Below are 19,870 nucleotides of genomic sequence, written 5' to 3'. Positions count from 1 at the left end.
ATATTTGTGACCTATTATACGTCTTCAGTAGGAGCCAATGGTCTTGGGACTGGTGGCACAGACCAACTGGGAAAGCTGATGGACTAAATCATTGTCAGTTTTAGTACTTAGTGTGGTATGATGGATTCTTTTTTCAGCTGATTATAAATTAATGAAAACATACTTATGAATATTATTTCTCATTTCTGCCGATAGATCCCCCTAAACCCTCCACACTGGGCCGTTAGATATCTGCTTGTATTGTAAATGTCAAAGCGGCAGGAACTCTTTACTTCCTTTCTCACTGTCCTCATCGTTTTCTCTCTTCCAGTGCATTCTCATTACCTATACGGACACATGCTTGCGGCCTTTTGAGAGTGATATGCCAAATCTGGAGAGGGAGTCCTGGGTGCCACTGGGGGGGTGGGCCTTCACCCCACTGTTGCCCAGCCTCACCTCCCACCTTTCACCTCTCACCTCTCCTTCGGACACGTGCAATACAGAGGCCAACTCTGACCTTTGAACTCTGAGAGTGCTCATTGGCTGCGCTCGCTGCTGTAAAGGAGACTCATACCCGTCTCTCCCAGTTTACCCCAGTGCTCCCAGTAGCCTTGTTGTTGTGGTGTTGTGCTCCTGCTCCCCCTGGTCTCAGCTGTGGGTTCTTGTCCTGGTTCTAATCTCTCAACATGTGGCCAAGTTCAAACCAACCTTCCTGTGTCATCGCGTCCTCTGCATCACAAAAGCTGGTCAGTGCAAAAAAGATTTGAAGGCGTGGTGACAAGCTGTTGATTTGGATTTGGGAATGATGAATACTTGTATAAATGGCAGATCCCACTGCACATTGCCCCTCTACCGGTTATGCAAGGTATTACTCATTTATCGTCTCTGTACATAAAATGGATGACTTATGTTTTTTATAGAAATATTATATATATATATATATATATATTGGAAATATATATGGAAATAATATAATATCATTGCTGTATGAAAACCCAATGCCCTGTATTCGATAGTGACTGTTCTCTCTCTCTCTTTCTCTTTCTTTCTCTTTCTCTCCGTGTCGGACCTTTGTGTGTCTTTTGCTGTATGCTGTAAGTGTGTGAATCGTTAGTGGGAGGGTCTCACTAAGGAGGGGGTGTGTTTCTACAAGGACTCTTCACAGGTTCATGGGTCCAATTTCAGACTTCTCTATTTGCCTCTTCTCCTGATCTTTCCTTTTCCCTCTGCCTCCTCCTCCTCTTCTTTGGACACTATGTAGCTGTTACCTCTCCTCTCTTCGCCTCTCTCGCCTTCAGTATGACACTATGTAGCCTAGAATAGAGAGAATCCTTTAATATGAAAAGTGTGTGTGCGTGTGTTTGTGTGTGCCGCGAGTGAGCGAATGAGTCTCTCTGCTCAAGACTTGTTGAGAGGTTGTGTGTGAAGGGCCGACCCCAGCCGTGTGACCATGACGTTTCTCTGTGGATGGGTAGTGTGAACACTGTAGCTCCTCTCTGTTGATTCCTTACTTTCTCTCAAATCAAACTGTAAACTGCTGCTCAACATCAGCCAATGACATAAACCTAAAACTGCTTAAAGTGACGGGCTCGTCTGATCCTGCGCCGTCACCTCCCGTTTAGTTGCCGTGGAGACGTGCCAGTGAGCAGTCAGTACTCTTGGCTGACCAACTCCTCATCCAATGAGAACACAGCATATGAACCAGTGAAGTGCTGGATGGGTGTACAATCTTTTAATTTTTTTTTTTTTATTATTATTATTATTTTACAGTTCCTCCAAGGTGTCTAAAAGGTGTAATGTGCTATGTGGCAGCTATGAGTACTGTGTCTTTATTCCAGGTGTGAAACAATGCTGACAAATCAAGATTTTATTATTTGGCTATTTAAAAAAGTGAACTGTATTTATGACACTATATAGACATAAGTAAAGCTGTTTTTTAAAGATTTGGATGTTGTGTTCCTTTTGAGCTTTTTGCCCTCAAAGTGTCTCATGGGTGGTTAAGGACAGCGACAAAAACAATGTATTGAAAATGGTCTTTATTGCAGGAATTGGACAGAAAATATCACTTTTCAAAACATCTACAAATACACAACAATCTTAGTTACAAAAGTCAAAAATAAGTTAGCAAAAAATAAAAAATAAAATGGCAAAACCACTCTGTAGAAAAAGGGAACGTATTTACATCACTAGCATTCATAACCAGTTTAAATTAAGCAGATCTTGGTCAAAACTGCCTTGGTACATATTGGCCCCACAAATAAACTCATGTTTTTTAAGCATAACAACACACACAAAAGAATGAAAGAAGGTCAGGGAAAGGTTTCGAAAAGAGGAAAAAACTTAAATTAAGTAAGGAGAAAACCAGGCTTCATCATTTCTCTATGGCTCTGTCAGACTCAGCCTGACAGATCCACTCTACAACTAGGTGTTGGGGTCATGCAGCAAAGTCCTTGAATCTCTAGTTAGTCTAAGCTCCCGTGGCTCCGACAGACAGGTCAAGGTGGGGAATAAGGCCTCATTGGGAACAGGAGGAATTCAATTTGGCTAGCAGACCCATTGATCAGCTGAGTTACAGTTCAAATGAATGACTACTTTTTGATTTTTACATAAGACACTCAGATCAGTAGAGCTGAAAAATAAGTTGAATTGGAATTTAGGAGCAGTGGTCAGCCTATGCCAATGTCATTTTCCTTTTTGTCTGTGGCTCTCTGTGCACCTACGGGTCCGCTGTGTGGAGGGGTCTATTTGGGAATGTCCATGGGAAAGGCCACAGCTCCGTCTGCTGCAGAGATGCTGTCCACGATGGAGGTCAGGGCGCGCATGTTCCCCTGCTCCGGAGAACCAGCAGCACTCAGGAGATCTGCACACACAGAGAGACCCACACACACGTTCAGTATCTGAGCGAGGGTGCGCTCGCCTGTTTGTGCTGTCTAATGACACTGAGTGTGAACTGTACTCACCCTCGCTGCTGTAGCTCTGCGTGCACTGCTCGGGAGTGCTGCTCCACTCTGGGCTACTGCAGCAGGTGCTGCCCGAACTGGGCTCGCTTGATGACGACACCTGTTACCATAGAGATGCACACACAGACGTTGCTGTCAGTCACTCTGTGTTATGACATGGCACACCCCGCCCCACAGAAAGATAACACACACACACACACACACACACACACCACAACCACCACTGCATCTTGTGACCCCTCAGAGGCAAATGGACACCATGAACACCATCTCAACAAGAGACACACGGCTTGCCCATCAGAAAATGTAGCTGAATATAAAAGAGATCTTGTAACGACCCTTATTATCAGTTTGTTATTGTCGTCTCTTTGGACCTTTAAATAGGTGCAAGCTTTCCATATTCTCACATATCACATCTAAAAACCTATTTGAGCAACTGGAGGACTGTATGAATACACAGAGATACACCAGCATCCCTAACTCAAAACTCAAAACTTGGCAAAAATGGTCAATTCTGAAGCAGGATTGAGGGTGTATCAGTTCATCAAAGCTACATATTGTCAAGAACATTTTTAACTTGACCATTTTTCCAATTTTTTTTTATTTCCTAGAGTGTCTCTACTTCACATTTCATCCTTGTCTTAACATGTTCCACCTCTTTCCAGCATTTTCAGCTTTCCCTGCCTCTTCTTTGTCTTTTGACTCTGGTCTCTGTTGAGTATGTGACCTTCTGCTTCTAATCGTCCTTCCTCTCTTCTACTCACTCTGGGTTGGGTCGCGCTGGGTCGGTAATGCAGTCCCTGCTGTCCTGTCTCAGTGTCCTGCTGGTTGAGCGAAGACACCAGGGCCTGCAGTCTTTCGATATACTGGATGGCGCTCCGCAAGATCTCCACCTTGGGCAGCCTCTGGTTTGGGTTCATCAGGGTGCTCCTCTTCAGAGCATCAAAGGCCTCGTTCACCTTCTTCAGACGTCTCTTCTCCCTCATTGTGGCCGCTCTCCGGCGGTCCATAGTAACCGTCTTCCTTTTGCACAGCTTGCAGGCCCAGGGCAGGCACTGGCCCGGGCAGTGGGGCTCGGAGTGAGGCGACAGGCTGGATGGAGAGGCTTTGTCCTCTGCTCCTGTTGCTCCAACTCCAACACCTGCTGAGAGACTCCCACACAAGCCCATCATGGAGCTCCTATCTTGGTAGGCACCTTGGTCGTACCCCCCAGGCAGGCGAGAGGGGAAGTAGCTGTCCCCCCCTTCGTAGAAGCGCTGGTCAGGGAAGAAGTAAGGGTTGGTCTCAAAAAGCTCCATGGTGGACAACGCTGTGGTCTGAAAGGGGACAAAGACTCCTGCTTCCCCTGGAAATGCTCTGTCGTATGTGGTCTTCGGTCCTGCGTCTGGAGCGCGTGTGTCGGAGTGTAGGTGTGTGTGGCTGTCTTGCCTGGGTTTGTGATGAGTGGAAGACGTGTGGAGAACAACTGGTGTGGAGCAACTGTAGGCTGGCATTTAAACCCCTCTGCCTGCTGCAGGATCACAGGGTTAAATTTAGCACGAGCCCCCAGAAACCTGACACGACGTTTAGCTGTTGCTGCACATCTACACTTCACATCTCTGTTGGGCCCTGCACTCTAGGGCCCATTTGTGTGTGTGTGTGTGTGTGTATATGTGTGTGTGTGTGTGTGTGTGTGTGTGTGTGTGTGTGTGTGTGTGTGTGTGTGTATGCCCTTGTGTGGGTCTGCTCGTGCGTGTCTTAAGAGGCCAGGATATGATCAAGTTGCCGTGGAAATGGGGGAGATAACCTCGGATCAAAGATGTCCATCTTAATGAGCTAATCCCAGACTCGCGTCTCCCTCCATGACACCATACATGAAGTCCCCTGCCATGGGGGTGGAGGAGGGGGACGGGCAGTAGGGACAGCTGTCACTTCTACCAGGAGCCAATGATATGCAATGACAAGTAGTTGTTTCACTCTTAGCTCTAGACGGGAAGGAAATGAGGCCAGAGATTGTTGTTTACTCAAACATAGATAAACATTTGTACTTGGTTGTGACTGAAGGTTCAGAATGATCGACTTGGCCAACGCTAAAGATGTGAAAGCTTAGGTGGCATAACCGCTCATGCCACTGTTGGGTCTTGGTTTTATATAACCACATTCATATCTACTGACTTTTCTTCTAAGATGATTGCACAGTGTGATGCATGTGACCTTCTGAGCTAAACTAGACTCAGAGGCGGACAGGCCTGAGCAGGAATGGACAGAGTATGGGGCAGTAAGTGGAGAGCCAGCTTGACACTGGCTCCCGTTACTCCCAGAAATCAAGGCACAATAATCAGACGACCACGCTGAGGTATGGCCTTCGTTGTCCTGACCTCTTCCAGTCAGTCGCAGTGTTAGCCTTGCCGGTGGGTGTTAATCCTTCCAGGACATGTTTCACCTCATAGCTCACCAGCTAATTCGGACTGGCTTCCGCTAGCATGGACAAACAGCCAAAACACACACTTCTGTCAGCAGAGAAGTGGCCTTGAATGACAAGCATAGTGTGAGATGTGTCACATCCCTGCGTATCCTATGTCACTACCATAGGTTTATCACAGTAATATACATACTGGCAGGAAGTGTTCGCTGGAAACAGGATGATTGCTCTGATTTGTGGCCTCACTATGTAATGTGTCCGTGGGCACTGCTATCTGGTGCAGACCACTGCCAATTACACATCGAGCCAAGCCTGGTACATTCGTCACGTGGCGCCTTTACTCTCATCTCTTTAAAAAACAATTGTGTTCTCATGTTATGTGCTCTTAAAATGATTTTAATCTGAATGAGACAAAATTCTTAAAATTGAGGAGGTATTTTTTCTTGCATCACTTCACAGTTTGAGCCCCCAAACCGACAAAAGGCAGCGAAATATCACCAGATGAGTCAACAATATATGTGAATAGTGTTGTTAGTTTAAGTGTAAAAAGAAATGTTAAGTTATACACTTCTCCTTTAACCTCCAATCACTTGGTTAGATAACCTGATTTATTTAACTCTTTCTTATTCAATGGCTGATTTTCAACATTTCTGGTCAAATCTTGACCAGATTTCCAGCTTTTCCAGCAGTATATGTCATAAAACTACCAGTTCCAAAGCAGTTAGTAAACAGTGGAGGTAGTGTTAGTGACTCATATATTGCACACAGATGGAGTCTCGCTAAACCCTCATCACAATTGCTAAAATATGTTATTTGCCATGTTAATGCTTACACCATTTTAAAGTTTAAACAATGCAGTTTTAAAATGAACTGTGAAATTAGAACATAGATTTAAGTTACGGAGGGAAAAGGGTATTAGGAAATGTATTTCTTCATTAGTCTGATTGGACACCTGTGGCAGCCTGAGTCCTGCTCTCCCAGTTACCGTTGCCATTTGACAGAGTTTTTCCAGTTCTTTTGATGTCTTCTCACCGTTCAGGCTGATAATTTGCCTTACATGCTGGGGATCTTTGACTGTCTTATCTTTCATGGTCACAGCACATTGTTTTATAGAGCATATCATTAACTGTGTGAGTTCCAGGATCATGGTGCACTGACGCTTTTCATGCTATTAGAAGTTTAAAGAAAAATGCCTTTTAGAGAGCTCCCACATCTTAATGGGACTCTTAATTAAAAGCAGGGATAATGAGCAAAGCAAATATGCAGCATGCTGTCTCAATTCACTACCCTCTAGGCCTACTTTCATCTCCTATTTTTACCTGTTCCTATACCTCTTCCTGTACTCAACCCATTCTTAAATTTTCTTAACTTTTATTTCCTAATTTTAGGGTTCTAAGAATGAAGTTACCAGAACATTTAGACTACAATTACGGGTTGCTTAAAATGTTTTGCATGTCAGCTGTGAGTGAACTTATTCCACTCACTGTAAGATGGAATGACTTGTTGGTACAGAGAGAGGGGTCCGCTCTTAGACCGGCTGCCGGGCAGTGGACTAGCAGGACTGGGCAGCAGGCTGTGGTCTAGTTTTGGGCTTTGGGCTCGGGTTTGGGATCGAGGCAGAGTGCAGAGTCGAGGCTTGGCGCGCGGCTGCAGTTGGGCTGTCAGGTTAGTCTGTGATGGATGGTCACTGATGGTGGAGCGAGTACAAAGACGCCTGTGTTGCTCTCATGGGTACAGCAGGGAGGGGGTCTGCAGTGTGTCAGAGTCACTCATAACCTTCTGTCATCTTAACCCATTGTCAGCAGAACCAGAGCACTTGTGTGTGTGTGTGTGTGTGTGTGTGTGTGTGTGTGTAGTCTCTGACACACACTTGTGTCTTCTTTGAAGAACAAGTCCCCTCTCAGCATTTTGAAGTGAACACTTGAGATGCAGTAAACCAGAGGACATCAGGTGTTTATTTACTGTTTACAGATGCTTCACATGCTGAAACCTCCGTCCTAAATTCAGGTCAATGAAAACGCTTAAACTGGACAAACAAAGAATAGATCAGATGAAACATTCATTTGAGTGACCGTTGAGATTGTAACTCCATTTGATCTGTCCTTATCTTTTTCAGACTGGTACTTAATGTTTCAGCGGTTTGTATCTGATCAGTCGCTTGTAGGAGGTAACAAAAAATAAGACGTCTTTTAATATTTATAATCAGGATTGATTTGATTTTAAAAAGCTCATCTAATAATGGAACAAGATGTAGGAGAAACCAAATAAACAGGAAAAATCCTTTAATCTGCTGTGAGGCAGTTTGAAACAAAGATAACTGAGAGATTTAAAAAGATAGAAGCCAAATTATTTATACTCAAGTGTGTGTGTGTGTGTGTGTGTGTGTGTGTGTGTGTGTGTGTTTACGTATAAGTGCTCACATGTTGGTGTGTGCAGCAGGGATTGCCCTGTCACTGGCAACTCTGTTCCACTTCTCCTCAGTGACAAGCAGCAGCACATTGTGAGACAGCTGAGCAGGGGGGAGGCGGGGGAGACGGAGGGGGGGATCAGTCCCCCTCACCCCAGGTTAGCCTCAAGATCATCACTGACCTGGAGAACTGTCATCTGAGCGCAGTCGGGAAATCTCAGATATGTAAGTGGAGAATAACATAACAGCAGTTCAGGGGTGTTGATCAAAGGTGGATAAACGAGGATCTCTGTCCGCTGAGATACAATCTGATGCACAATAACCACAAACGTTGACTGCAGTCAGTGAAATACGTGTGTCTGTTCGGCAGGTCCTCTGTTTCCTTCAGTGTTTCCAGGACAGAACTGTATAATTTCTTTTACATAAGAGACAATGTTCAAGAACAGTTCTTTTGGTTTGAGTTTATAAATTCTGTAGAGATTTATTTTAAGCCCAGTTTCATACTAATTTATCATCTGAAACCTTATTTGTCATATTTGTTAAAATTGTTTGCTTGCCTGCAGACAAATCTGACTTTTTTCTGTTAAGCAGTGTTTTGCTGATTAAAAGGTTAGCTGGCAGTTATTTGGAATCAGCTGGAAGTCTTCTGATTGAACACTGTGTCCATTTTCACTCACACTAGAACCAAAACACAGTCCAGGTTCCTCTACAGTTCACTGCAAAAAAAAAGTATCTGTTCCTTTCTAGAAAGCTGTTGGGAAACTTTGAGACTTTGCCTTTTGTTAACATGAAGACCCATTTCTATAGAAACTTATTTTGATCATAATTAGTCCAGTTCAGTCACATCTCTTGGTCAACCTCTCTTCCATTACTGAAACAGTGTGTAGGTTTAAGTGGGGTTACTCTCCACTACACCCTTGCCTGTATGGTGATTGTGGTTTGTGGTAGGAGTGAATGAAGATGAGATACAGGTTTTGGAGAATGTATAGTTATGTGTCTACTTTCTGGGTCTAAACTTGAGTATTTCTGTATTACTCCTGGTGTCATTGTTCTGTTTGAAGTCTGGACTTACGCAATGATGTTATGGACTGCTTAAGTGCCTTTTTGGAGAGGACATGGTCCATTAAGTCCATTACTCAATCCTTTGATATCAGTTTTTCATACTGCACAGTGCAGAGCTCTCATCTTTCAGATTCTGAGTTTATACCAACTACACAACATTAATGTTGAAAGATGGCAAAGCAGCGGATTCCTCCCAGATGATCAACACAACACAATCAAAGCAAATCAATCTACTCTGAAGCAGATGAAAGAGAGCAGCCAGAGCTGAGTACTATGGCCCACTGTTTCTGTTGAGTAATGAAACTTACATAAGCTGCAGTGCTGAACCGTTTGACTGATGCCTAAAGGTGATGTGACACTACTACGGTCCGGCTAATCATCGGGAGAATACTCCCATTCATTCCTGTTCAGAATGAAGTGCCCCCACCTGTGTTTTCACAGGGCTCTGGAGGCCTGGAGAAAGCTTTCTAAGTCAGGGGGGAAACAGTAGTTCTGTAGCCCAGCCATGCTGCTCCTCACTGGGGCTTTTATCGCAGAGTAATCCCCTACAACAAACAGAATGGCCGGCATGTGCATACGCAGCTGTCGCAGTCTTAGTGCAAGTGGTGTCATGTTAAATCACAGGAATGGGCTGAGCCCCTGAGCCGTCCGCTGCCCTTCCCTTCACTGGCATCCCACTCACTGCGAAGCTCCAGCACACATGCACAAACAACCATACATACTCATACCTACATACATAACCCACTTCCCACTAACATACTTTGCAGCACATGGTAGCCCTAAAGTCATTCACTGTAAATAAGCTTTGCTCCACTGCTAGAAAACAGATGATTACATATGTTCCCATAATGCCACAGGTTGTTTGGTCAAAACAGACGCCACAGGCCAGAGGACAAACAGCATTCATCGTTTTGAGACTGCCACTTAAGTTAATCAGGAAAGTATCTGACAGGGTAAAGCTAGGCCCTCATAAAATCTATCCTGTTTAATCTGAAAGCAATTTACACCTTCACGTTGCCCAAGTGCAAACCACAATCAGCATAGCTCCTCTAGGAGACACCGCTGAATCCTGTCGGAGGCCAGTGATGTGTATATGACTGCAGAGTGTTGTGAGATCTGAGTGGATGGCTATGCAGAAACTATGCCCTGATCCCAGTCAGCCCAGCTTTTCAGCGCCGTCTTCCATATCAGGCCTCCGACTGTGGATACAAGGGAAGACAACCTCAATTATGTTTCTCCTCTAATCTCATATTAATGTCACATCTCTGTCCTTCACGTCCGCTCTTATTTTGAAATTCTCTCCGTCTTTATGCCTTTTTTCCATATTCCTATCTTTGTTTTTCTCTGGCTCCACTGACCTTCTCCCATGTCACCAGTGGGACAAATTTAGCGGCCTGGTTTCTGGAGCGACCAAATAGTCGGACACAACAGAGGGAAAGTGTGTGTGGTGTGTGTGTGTGTGTGTGTGTGTGTGTGTGTGTGTGTTTGTGCACAGAGGTGAGAAAGAAAGGTCCTGGCCACACAGATACAGTTACAGATATCCAGACGCACGACCAGGAGAGAGTAAAGAAGGGTAAACAGGCTGAGGCTCACCAACCTGGAGGTATGCAGATGAAGGACACAGGAAGAGAATGACACAGATATTTTACATATATCGATAAAGGTGATTCAAAAGTGTGAGAACAGAAAAAAAAAGCAATAAAATGATAAGTATGGGCAAAAATATGGGAGCAATGTTCAACAGAGCTTCCATCCTAACTATTTTCTCTCTAGGAAGTATTGCATACGCCATAGGGGATAAAGGGAGAATGTGTTAAGTTATTCTGGGATGTTGGGATGGAGGCACTGTCGCCATGGAAACATGCAGATCCCCTACCACTCCCTAGACCGTGCCATTCTGGAGCTACCAAGCTGTGGGTGCCATGTGAACATGGGTGTTACGCCATTTTTCGTCTCTGCGCTCTGCGACATGCCAGACGCCACAGACAAAGCAGTACGCCATTCTTGAATTAGACGCAGAGTGAGCGAAAGCATTTTAGTATGGCTGCCATAAGTATTTAATACAGAGGCAGCTACCCCTGGCTATCTCCATGTTTGCCAGTACATTACTGAAGTTCTGAATGTGAGCACAAATTAAAGACGACTGTGCTTCACTTGGTTTTGTTTTTACAATACTTCCCATTTATACTTCACAGCAATTTAGAGGGAAATGTGTTTTATTCCAACACAATTATTTAAGTTACTTAAGTAAGATTTTACATTAAAACACGTCGAGTTTAAAAATATGAGACATCACTGTGAAATCACGCTTTCTTTGTCTTAAATGACAGAAAAGTGGAGATTTAAAGGTTTGAAGCTGTCACTTTGAGCTCTTGGTGATTGTGATGGACACTTATCACTATTTTGTCATCTTTTACAAGCCAATTAGTTTCATCGAGAAAATAATTAGCAGATTAATCAATAATAGAAATACACATTAGTCACAACCCTATGAGTTCAACATTTGCTCCACCTCAACCAACTACAACAGTAAAATACTCCTTACACATCAACGCATGAGTGAAAATCATTTAATGATATAGAATAATATAGTCAGATAATAACAGTCACAGGACATTTCTTTGCATAGAGTACGCATTTTGACATTTTTCCCGATAATACTTAAGTATATTTATATTTGTCTGCACTTGCATGAAAGTACTAATACTTAATGGAACTGCCTGTACAAGTGACTCCATGGGCTTTAGTGGAACCTTGTGTGGTTTCAGATGGTGGACAGCGTCACAGGGGACTTTCCACACCAAGGAAATATTCCCCAATGAGTAACAGTGACACTAGCTGCAGTATTTATGTACAACTTAGATAGCAGCAGTGTGACATTATCATATACTGTAGAAGGTAGGGTGTCTGTCCCACTTCGAGACAAGAGGACAAAAATAAGGCCGACACAAGAAGTAGAACAGTGAGTAAGCAGAGGAGAGGTGCTGGAGTCCGGTCGAGGAGAGGACATGACAGCTGGCCTGTCACACAATGACTTATTCTTCAGCCAAAACACACACCACACCCACACAGGCACGGCTCTCTTCACCAGCACTGTACATCGACTGTCCCTGTGGTCAACAACACGACACCATTAACTCCCAACAATTTATTGCTTTAGAAAACAACTCATTTTATTCCATAACAAGTAGAAAAGAAAAAACAACTATATTAGCTGTACCATGTTCGAGTACATTAGTCTTAATATCAATAATTGCAACAATTATCTGTCATTCTGAACCAGTATTAATGGTATAATGAGTACTAAGCCATTTTTATGAGGTCTGTATTTAGAGGAAGTTTGTCTCTCTCGGTTCACAATGGTGGTGATAAATACAACAAGCTACATGTATCTTTTATAGCTTTTAGCTAATATAGCTCTCACAGCTCAGGGCTGGCTCTACTCACGACAGGAGGCATGCTCTACATACGCATTACATGTTATCACTGGTACTGTACAGCTTCTGTGGGCACCTGATACAATATTGAGACTTCTCCCCACCTGCTGGCAGAAAGATTAAGCGCAAGTAAAGAGCAGATCAAGGAATTACTATATTCCCTCTGCGCAAAGCAGAGGCAAGAGTCAAATGCTTTCTGTCACTGGGAATCTTACTTGTGAGTATTGCAGAGCTACTGTATTTGGAGACAGCTCACACACTCACCGAAAGATCAAGGTATGTGCATGCTGCAGTGATACAACCTTCAAATAACGCAGAGCCATCAAAATTAAATCTATAAGATACAAATTAAAGTTCAGAGTCATTACATGGCAGTGTAACGCTTAAATCAAACTCCCCCACCTCCTAATAAGTACTACGCAGTCACTTTCACAGAGGGTACATTTGGTAACTCAGCCGGTTTCCTTAAAGACTCTCCGTATCGCTCTCTGAGGCATCTTAGCTCTAAATTACACGTTAGAACTCTGTAACAAATGCAGCCTTTTTCTGTTTCATTAGAGGAGGTCATCTAAACAATTAAAACAGACTCATAAATAAATTAAATACAAAATATACAGAAATTGCTCATTCATTGTAAGCTCAGGAAGGGGTGTAAAGCACCCTCTCTGAATGACAACATTTAAACTTTACCCAACAATTATATGACATAAGTTACTGCAGGCATAAGTGTCAGATGCTTGGCAACTGGAAATATTGAATACATATGAATATCAAATTACTACCATGAGAAAATTACAGTAAATACTTCAGCTGTGCATTCTCAAGCAGGTTAAATTCAGCTCTACATTTTAAAATACTTTGTTGAGAGAAACAGGACTAAAGCCACCACATTTGTAATTTACAGTACATTCACTTAGGCTGCGAGAACACACTTTTTAATAATAAAGGCTTGGGAGGATACTTTCATGGAGCTGCAGCAGCAGACAACACGGTCATGGTTTTAAGACTCTTTCCTGTTTTTCCTTCGATCTTGTCTTCATAACTGAAATCTCTGAGCCACAATACCTAAAATGATACAAATGGGGTGAAAAGAAGCACAAAATGGCCTAGAAGATGGTTGGTATGTTACTGTAGTTACATACCAGCAGTAACTTCTCCCATTTTTTCTTGAGATGGCTGAGGTGAATCTATGGAGAAGGAAAATCAAACAAATCTAGCAGAACTAAGGTAAGTTTTTAAAATGCGACAGTTAAGAAATGCAATAGAAGAAAATGTACATTGCCTGGAAAAACAAGCCTTCATAAAATCAACAGCTCACACAAACTGCACTCTCACCTCATGTGATCTTTGAATAAATAAATAAATACTTCTGCCTTTGTGTATCACTCATTTAAATGTGGCACCAAAACAAACGCGGTATGGCAAACGCCCATGTTTTATCAAACAATACTTCAGAGGCAGTGTGATACAAAATAAACCATGCAACCAAGAGCAAGCTTTAGCAAGTGCCATACTTTGTGTATATCTGTGTAGGTTTTACCGGTAAGGTGCACGTTTTTGTGTGTCTCTGAGCAGAGAGTGTGCACCAGAGTGTATGCCGCTGAGTGGTCGACTGTGGTGGAGAATGTTTGTTGTATTATTTACTGTTTAGGTCCCCAGAGCCTGACAGATGGGTGCGTGCTTTTTAGAGGATGAATATCTTAATAACATTTTGAATGATCTTCCCACATCCTGGACAAGGAGCCTGGAACTTGTGTAGCCTCCTCGCACATGGGAAACAGGTTAGCAGGTGAGCCGTACGTCCGTGTATTATATTTCCGTTGCGCGGTCGCACTCGACACAGCTTGCAGGGCTCCAACAGTGCCTCAGGCCTAACTTCTTCCACTTCCATCCCCAGATTTTCCTGACTCTCCCCTTCTGAAAGCTGCTCATCCTTGTGGAAGCTGGAAGGCCAAGGACCCTTGCCTTTCCCTCTAACCATGGTGGGCAGTGGTCGGTCAGCTGTAGAGTGGGAGGGCAGGATGACGGGGTCAGACACTGTCCTGCTGCAGTCTGGGACATCAATGCCTGTGTCGCTGTCATCTTCCTCATCATGGGTGGTGAGAGAGCTGCATGCTGGGATGTCAGGAACAGAAAGGGAATGGGCGAGTCGGGGGACATCTTTATACCAGTTCTTACGCAGAGCCCAGCAGCGAACACAGTACCTCTGGAGAGGTGTGTTGTACTTCCTGCATTCTGTGCACTGCCATGCATCCTGAGGGATAACGAAGATAAAAAGTCACAAATCAACATTTTATAAATTTTAATCTACAACTACAACAACCTAAAGCTAAACAGTGAGGAAAAAAAAGATGACACAAACCTGTGTGGAGACCTCTGTATCAGTGTCGTCGCTCAGACACTGTGAGTCCTCATCTGGCTCCTCCTGCATCTGATCAAACATATCATAACATTATCCTCATTCTCAACAATAAATACAATACAAAATAAATAAATAAATAAGAAGAAGAAATTACTAATAACTTGGTTAGTATGAGTCTGTCTGGAACCAAAGAAGACAGAGACCTAAACTAACTCTTACCTCACGATCTGCTTTCTCCTCCTTCCCTCCTCCATCATCGTCCTCAGGTGGAGCCTCCCCTTCTCCTCCGCTCCCTTCCTCCAGCGCAGCCTCTTTCATCTCCACGCTCACCTGTTCACTCTCGCCCTCAGTCAGGAACCAGAGGTCGTCAGTGGTGTCCGACACGATGGCTGTGTCCTCCTCCTGTGCAGGAGACAGCTGACACATCAGTCAGACCACCACTGTTATACTCCAATTTATGCCATTTGCCAACACGTAACTAAGTCTGTGTCAGGTGTATTTGACGTTGGAAACTCTCAACTTAGCCCTAAACCAGCTGTTACTATTATTATTAGATAAACTTTCTTACAACACATGAAGTTTCTTACTTGGTTTGTGTGGATATCAGTGGAGCCATTGCTCCTGCGGCTGTAGTTACTACGGAGATTACCCAGAAACCACCAGGGCAGGCCAGAGAGGTCCCACTCGTCTAAGGTAACGTCCAGTTTGGGCCGTTTGCAGGCTGACCGCGGCAAGCCTTCAAGGGAGTCTGGAGAGGTTTGGAACAGTTAAATCCAGCACTTTAGGCATATTACTGAACATGTGTCAGATTGTTCACTTACCATCATCTGGCTCCCGAGGTCGTCTCTGGGAGGGGGTCTGCAGGAGAGGCCCATCGCTGACAGCCTCCAGCCCTGCTTTGACCACACCCCCACATATCTGAGGGAGGAAGGACAAAAATTAGAACACAGAGCCTCAACTGGGCACTTGGAGGACTCACAGCTCCTTTTCAAGATGGCCTCCGGATATGGGGTGGTGGCAGAGGGAACAAGGGGCTGGGCAATTAGGGTAGGGGCCATTGGGGAGGGAGGTCAAATCAAATTTAGGAGATAATAGGTTCACTGAATCTGTGCAGAGGTTAAAAAGCAGAGACAAATTGAGAAATTGCAGGTAGGAAAGCCAGTGTTCTAATTAGCACAGTGATTAAACTAGCAAGTCAAAGGTTTAAAAAGCCTACAATAATTTTAATGTGTAGTATGTGCAAACTAAATCACAGGATTTAAGTGGTGACTTATACTCCAAAATCTGATCCATGGATATATACTACACAACAGAAATTTTCTTGTATAGCATACATCTATGGAAAAGATGTTTTCACACAAGAAAGAAAACAGAGGCAAAAAGAAATTGAGAGCATCTAATGTCTCACATTGTTCGGTATTAATCAAAGCTGACAGACTGAATATGTACTCTGGAAAAACACAGATCCTAAATTTAAATCTGACTCAACAATGTTGAGACAAAGTCTTCCACACAAGTGGGCACTCATAGGTGCTTCATGGTTGATTCTGGAGGGAACAGGAAAGAAGGGTGTAGGAATGTGGGGATGGGTGAAAAGGTTCAGGGTTATTGTTCGGCCTGTGGCTGAAAGGGGCTGTGATCCTCCAGTTCAGAGCAGAGAACTCTGAGACAGACAGAGAGAGTGACTCTGCCCCCCATCCACTGGGTGGTGCTGGTGGGTCGCAAAACAATGCTGAAAATACCACCAGACCAAACCAAGGATGGGGCTGTACAGAGACGGTGCCACTCTGTACAAATGCACACCAACGAAGACAGCAGACGTTACCTCCTCTCCTCATTACACACAAGCAGACAGCAGACTGATGCTACGCTAAAGCCTGCTGGTCTAAATCCAAACACATTTTGGTTGTGTGAGGTGTATGTCACTTTGTTGTATTTTGTTGTTCTTAATTGTCGGTGATGTTGTTGTGGATCACTTTGTAATTACATGTCTGTCTTCCATTGTAATGTCTTTTCTGTAGTGCTTACATTTGTGTGACAGACACGAAGAGAATTTCCAAAAGGATAATATACAAAATAAATAACTGTGCATGTCAAATCTTATGACAAAAAGATATTTTTATACTTTCATCAGCTTTGCACTAAGCCTGCCAGCACTGTCTTCACAAGTGCTGTGTGTAGTGAGGTGAGAAAGGCTGGGGGTCTCTGTTTCTCCTGAGCACCATGCTTCAGCTTTACCTGACCACGATCCTCCACTCCGCCCTCAACACATTCACGGCCCACAGAAAGATTCTCTGCAGCGTCTGCATTTCAGATGAGACACAGTAACAGAAAAAAGGACACCCCCACCCTTTAATTATAGCATAATACACTCTCTCACGAAGGCCTTCTGCTGCGAGTTTGTCGGACACGCTGGAAAACAGGCGTTCTTCTGGTTCCCGCATCCCCGAGAGATGCACAATCACACTCACAATGTATGCATCAAAAGAATCTGACTTTAGACCACACAGAGGGAATGTGATGCCAAGATAATCACTATATTCCCGAGATCTTCACTTCAAAACATACCATGTTACAGATGTTTGAATTCATCAAACACAAAGGGAAGAGAAAAAAGACACAATTGAATTTAGAGTCATCACAAATGTACAAAGCAGATTCATAAATTGCTATTTCTTTGATGGTGATCCCCCTTGACAGAAACACTATTTCACATTAAGAATGAATAAAACATTAAATGTATATGTCACTTACCAGAACAACCAAGAACAACTAAGTATTTCTTGAGCATCTCGTACACGGGGCTGTGAAATGAGAACAAAACAGTTTAGAATGAACTTCCCTATTTTTGATATATGAGTTTAGATGCATAGTCCAGCATTACTGAGTGGTGACCATCTTTGGTGTGGGTGAATACCTCGGGTTTTTGACGGAGAAGCTCTCCACCTCCAGCAGCTCTCCCAAAGGATCATCCTGGCAGTGGACGATGTGCTGCCTCTGCTTGTCGTATAGTTGCTTCCCCATGATGTACTGACCCAAATAGTGCATCACCTACACAAAAACTAGATATCACATATCACAAGGGACCTACAGGGTACATTTTTATCCATATGGGCCCAGAATAAAGGACTACCAAACGCTGGATCACATCTCTGGTAGCACATTGTTATGACTCAGCATACTGACAATCATGCTTTTTCTCCAGACAGCTCACCTCTTTGAGTGTGAAGACTTCTTCCTGGGCTCCAGCAACACGCAGAATCTGCAGCAGAGGGGCTTTTGGCTGTACCTGAGGGCATAGCAGTATCAGCACTTAGTATCAAATATAAATTATTCATACAGTGTTGGATAATTTTGCGGGCAAAGTAGCCGTCATGGTGTGGTACCTGATTTCCCTCTCCAGGTAGTGTCCTGCATGATGAGCTTGATGCCGGAGGCTGGACTGATAGGGAGCTCATAGTAAACGAACAAAGTCTGAAAACCCAAAATTATAACACATACGATGAACAAGCCTTCAAATTCCCGATCAATACCATCACAGATGCCTTTACGTAAACGTTACATGCTAACACCAACGCCCACGAGGGAAAAACAAGTGTCAAATTCTTGTCAGCTTGAACATTATTTGATAACGTAAAATTTAATGCCAATGTGTACGGGGTCAAACAATTTCTGTCAAAGGTCTTTGGCTTAATTTATCTGAAGCCAAACAGACTGCGCTAAAATGAGCTAATATTAACATACAGCTGCCTGGATGGAGCCGCTAACGTTTACTCCCACCACTCCACCATTACTTTCTGTTTCTCCTTCAAATAACAAGGCCAAAATCCCTGGCAAGCGCAAAGTTGCATAAACGAATGCAACGTTAGCACAAGTAGAGGACAGCTGGAACCATTACTAGCCACTGGCATGTGAAACTAAACATCTGGGTAAGGCTGAGTGGTGAGAAATCTGCAATAGCCACTAGCAAACGTGTTAGCTAACGTAACGACAATGCTAACTAGCTTAGCTGGCGAGCTATTTCCTGAACAATGCGTTCGTTAACAATTATCTCACCGTGTTGAGTTCACGTTACTTCACAGCTTCTACATTGTTCCACGCGCCTTAACATACAGCCGACATCATCTAAATATACATGTAACATATAAATTTTGGGTTTTCAAAAGTAGCTCACTCTTGCTAACAGGTAGCTATATGCAGTTATGCTAGTTGAACTACAGATTCAAAATGACGAATGTGGCTACACGTCTTCCGGATGCACAGCTACTTAGGCTGAGAGTGTGGCGCCCCCTGCTGCCCAGAAACAGTGATTATGGTGGCATTACGGGTTTCCAGCGATACAACAGTCTAGCCGTGTTGAGAGCACTAATGCAATATAACAAATACTTTCTAAGACATTAACAGAGGTGGGAAGTAACTGGTGACAGTAACAGGTGAGTAACTGTAACTCACTGTAGTTCCAGTATTTCAACTTAATGAAATGCTCTAATTTTACCTCTTATAGAGACATCACAAACTACTTTCTCACATTTAAGATGTAGCTCTGACGTTATTTATTTTGCTGAACAAACTCTTATGTGACGTTTTTTTCATCAAATTTGATGCCCTGTCTGAAATTAAATGGTCATGAATGCCTGTTACACTGACAGGTTTATAGCTCTAATAAGTAATTATGCTTAATTGATTAGTTGTAATCCATAATAACAAAAAGATTTTTTTTTTCACCTTCTGACAAAACAGCTTATCTATAGAGCATTAGTAAACGATCTATTTAATATCTAATTATTAATAAAGCCAGTAGTTACAACTTATATACATAAAGCCTTTATAAAGTGTGCCTCATTTTAAATGGTTCTAAAATTTCATTTTCTATAAGCATTTGCTAGCATAGCACTATGAATCAGTGGACAACTAATGCAAGTACTTTTAATGTGCCTGTTCTTAATTCATAGTGATTGTCTGCCCATGTTTGTTGCCTTGCTGTAGCTCCATCGCATGTTGTGACTGCAGGAAGGATGGCGCTGTGTCCTTGCACAGTATTTCCCCTCCTTCAAGGTTACAGCTGCACCGGCAACATACTGAACAGTAAGCCAACCAAAATACTTCTCATCAATTGATGCAATAATAATGAAATGCTGATAAAGAAAAACACGTCTTCACCATATCTACTTGTAGTTTTTACATTTTAGTAGGCTGTATACTGCTGTAAACATACTTTACATCATTTCCTATTGCAGGACTTTGACTTTATTCTATTTGTGG

At 43.2% G+C, this 19,870-nt stretch overlaps 3 protein-coding genes across 12 annotated transcripts in view; 1 reads left to right on the top strand and 2 right to left on the bottom strand.

Moving 5' to 3' along the window:
• ppfia4 (PTPRF interacting protein alpha 4) overlaps nt 1–1,922 on the top strand; it is a 55,259-nt gene extending 53,337 nt beyond the window's left edge. For 6 of the 7 annotated variants that reach the window (XM_076755229.1, XM_076755220.1, XM_076755237.1 and 3 more), the window contains one exon: nt 311–1,922. In XM_076755229.1, coding sequence (XP_076611344.1) covers nt 311–354 — 44 coding nt within the window. In that variant the 3' untranslated portion in view covers nt 355–1,922. The remainder of the gene's footprint in view (nt 1–310) is intronic. The other variant, XR_013078439.1, reaches the window with a different exon arrangement.
• A 547-nt stretch (nt 1,923–2,469) lies between these two features.
• myog (myogenin) lies at nt 2,470–4,252 on the bottom strand. The gene is made up of 3 exons (XM_076755273.1): nt 3,704–4,252; nt 2,940–3,039; nt 2,470–2,839 (listed from the first exon to the last, which is right to left on the bottom strand). Exons 1-3 carry the CDS (start codon nt 4,235–4,237, stop codon nt 2,721–2,723), a joined length of 753 nt encoding a protein of 250 aa, XP_076611388.1. The 5' UTR covers nt 4,238–4,252; the 3' UTR covers nt 2,470–2,720.
• A 7,110-nt stretch (nt 4,253–11,362) lies between these two features.
• mdm4 (MDM4 regulator of p53) lies at nt 11,363–18,850 on the bottom strand. 4 transcript variants are annotated; one of them, XR_013078431.1, is made up of 12 exons: nt 18,665–18,850; nt 17,995–18,082; nt 17,823–17,897; nt 17,526–17,659; nt 17,363–17,412; nt 16,847–16,911; nt 15,430–15,526; nt 15,196–15,356; nt 14,828–15,025; nt 14,609–14,677; nt 13,389–14,500; nt 11,943–13,311 (listed from the first exon to the last, which is right to left on the bottom strand). XR_013078431.1 is itself a non-coding variant. In XM_076755168.1 (11 exons), the coding sequence occupies exons 2-11, from the start codon at nt 18,064–18,066 to the stop codon at nt 13,931–13,933; spliced, it is 1,491 nt and encodes a 496-aa protein (XP_076611283.1). In that variant the 5' UTR covers nt 18,067–18,082; nt 18,665–18,850; the 3' UTR covers nt 11,363–13,930. The 4 variants fall into 4 exon arrangements, 2 of the variants coding, with proteins under 2 accessions (XP_076611283.1, XP_076611295.1); XR_013078433.1 differs by having other exon boundaries at nt 14,828–15,010; nt 18,665–18,837; XM_076755168.1 differs by having other exon boundaries at nt 11,363–14,500.
• Between the last annotated feature and the right edge of the window lie 1,020 nt (nt 18,851–19,870).

This window comes from Chaetodon auriga, chromosome 2 (assembly GCF_051107435.1).
Source record: "Chaetodon auriga isolate fChaAug3 chromosome 2, fChaAug3.hap1, whole genome shotgun sequence".
Classification (NCBI taxonomy): domain Eukaryota; kingdom Metazoa; phylum Chordata; class Actinopteri; order Chaetodontiformes; family Chaetodontidae; genus Chaetodon; species Chaetodon auriga.
This window is presented reverse-complemented; position numbering and strand designations above follow the sequence as displayed.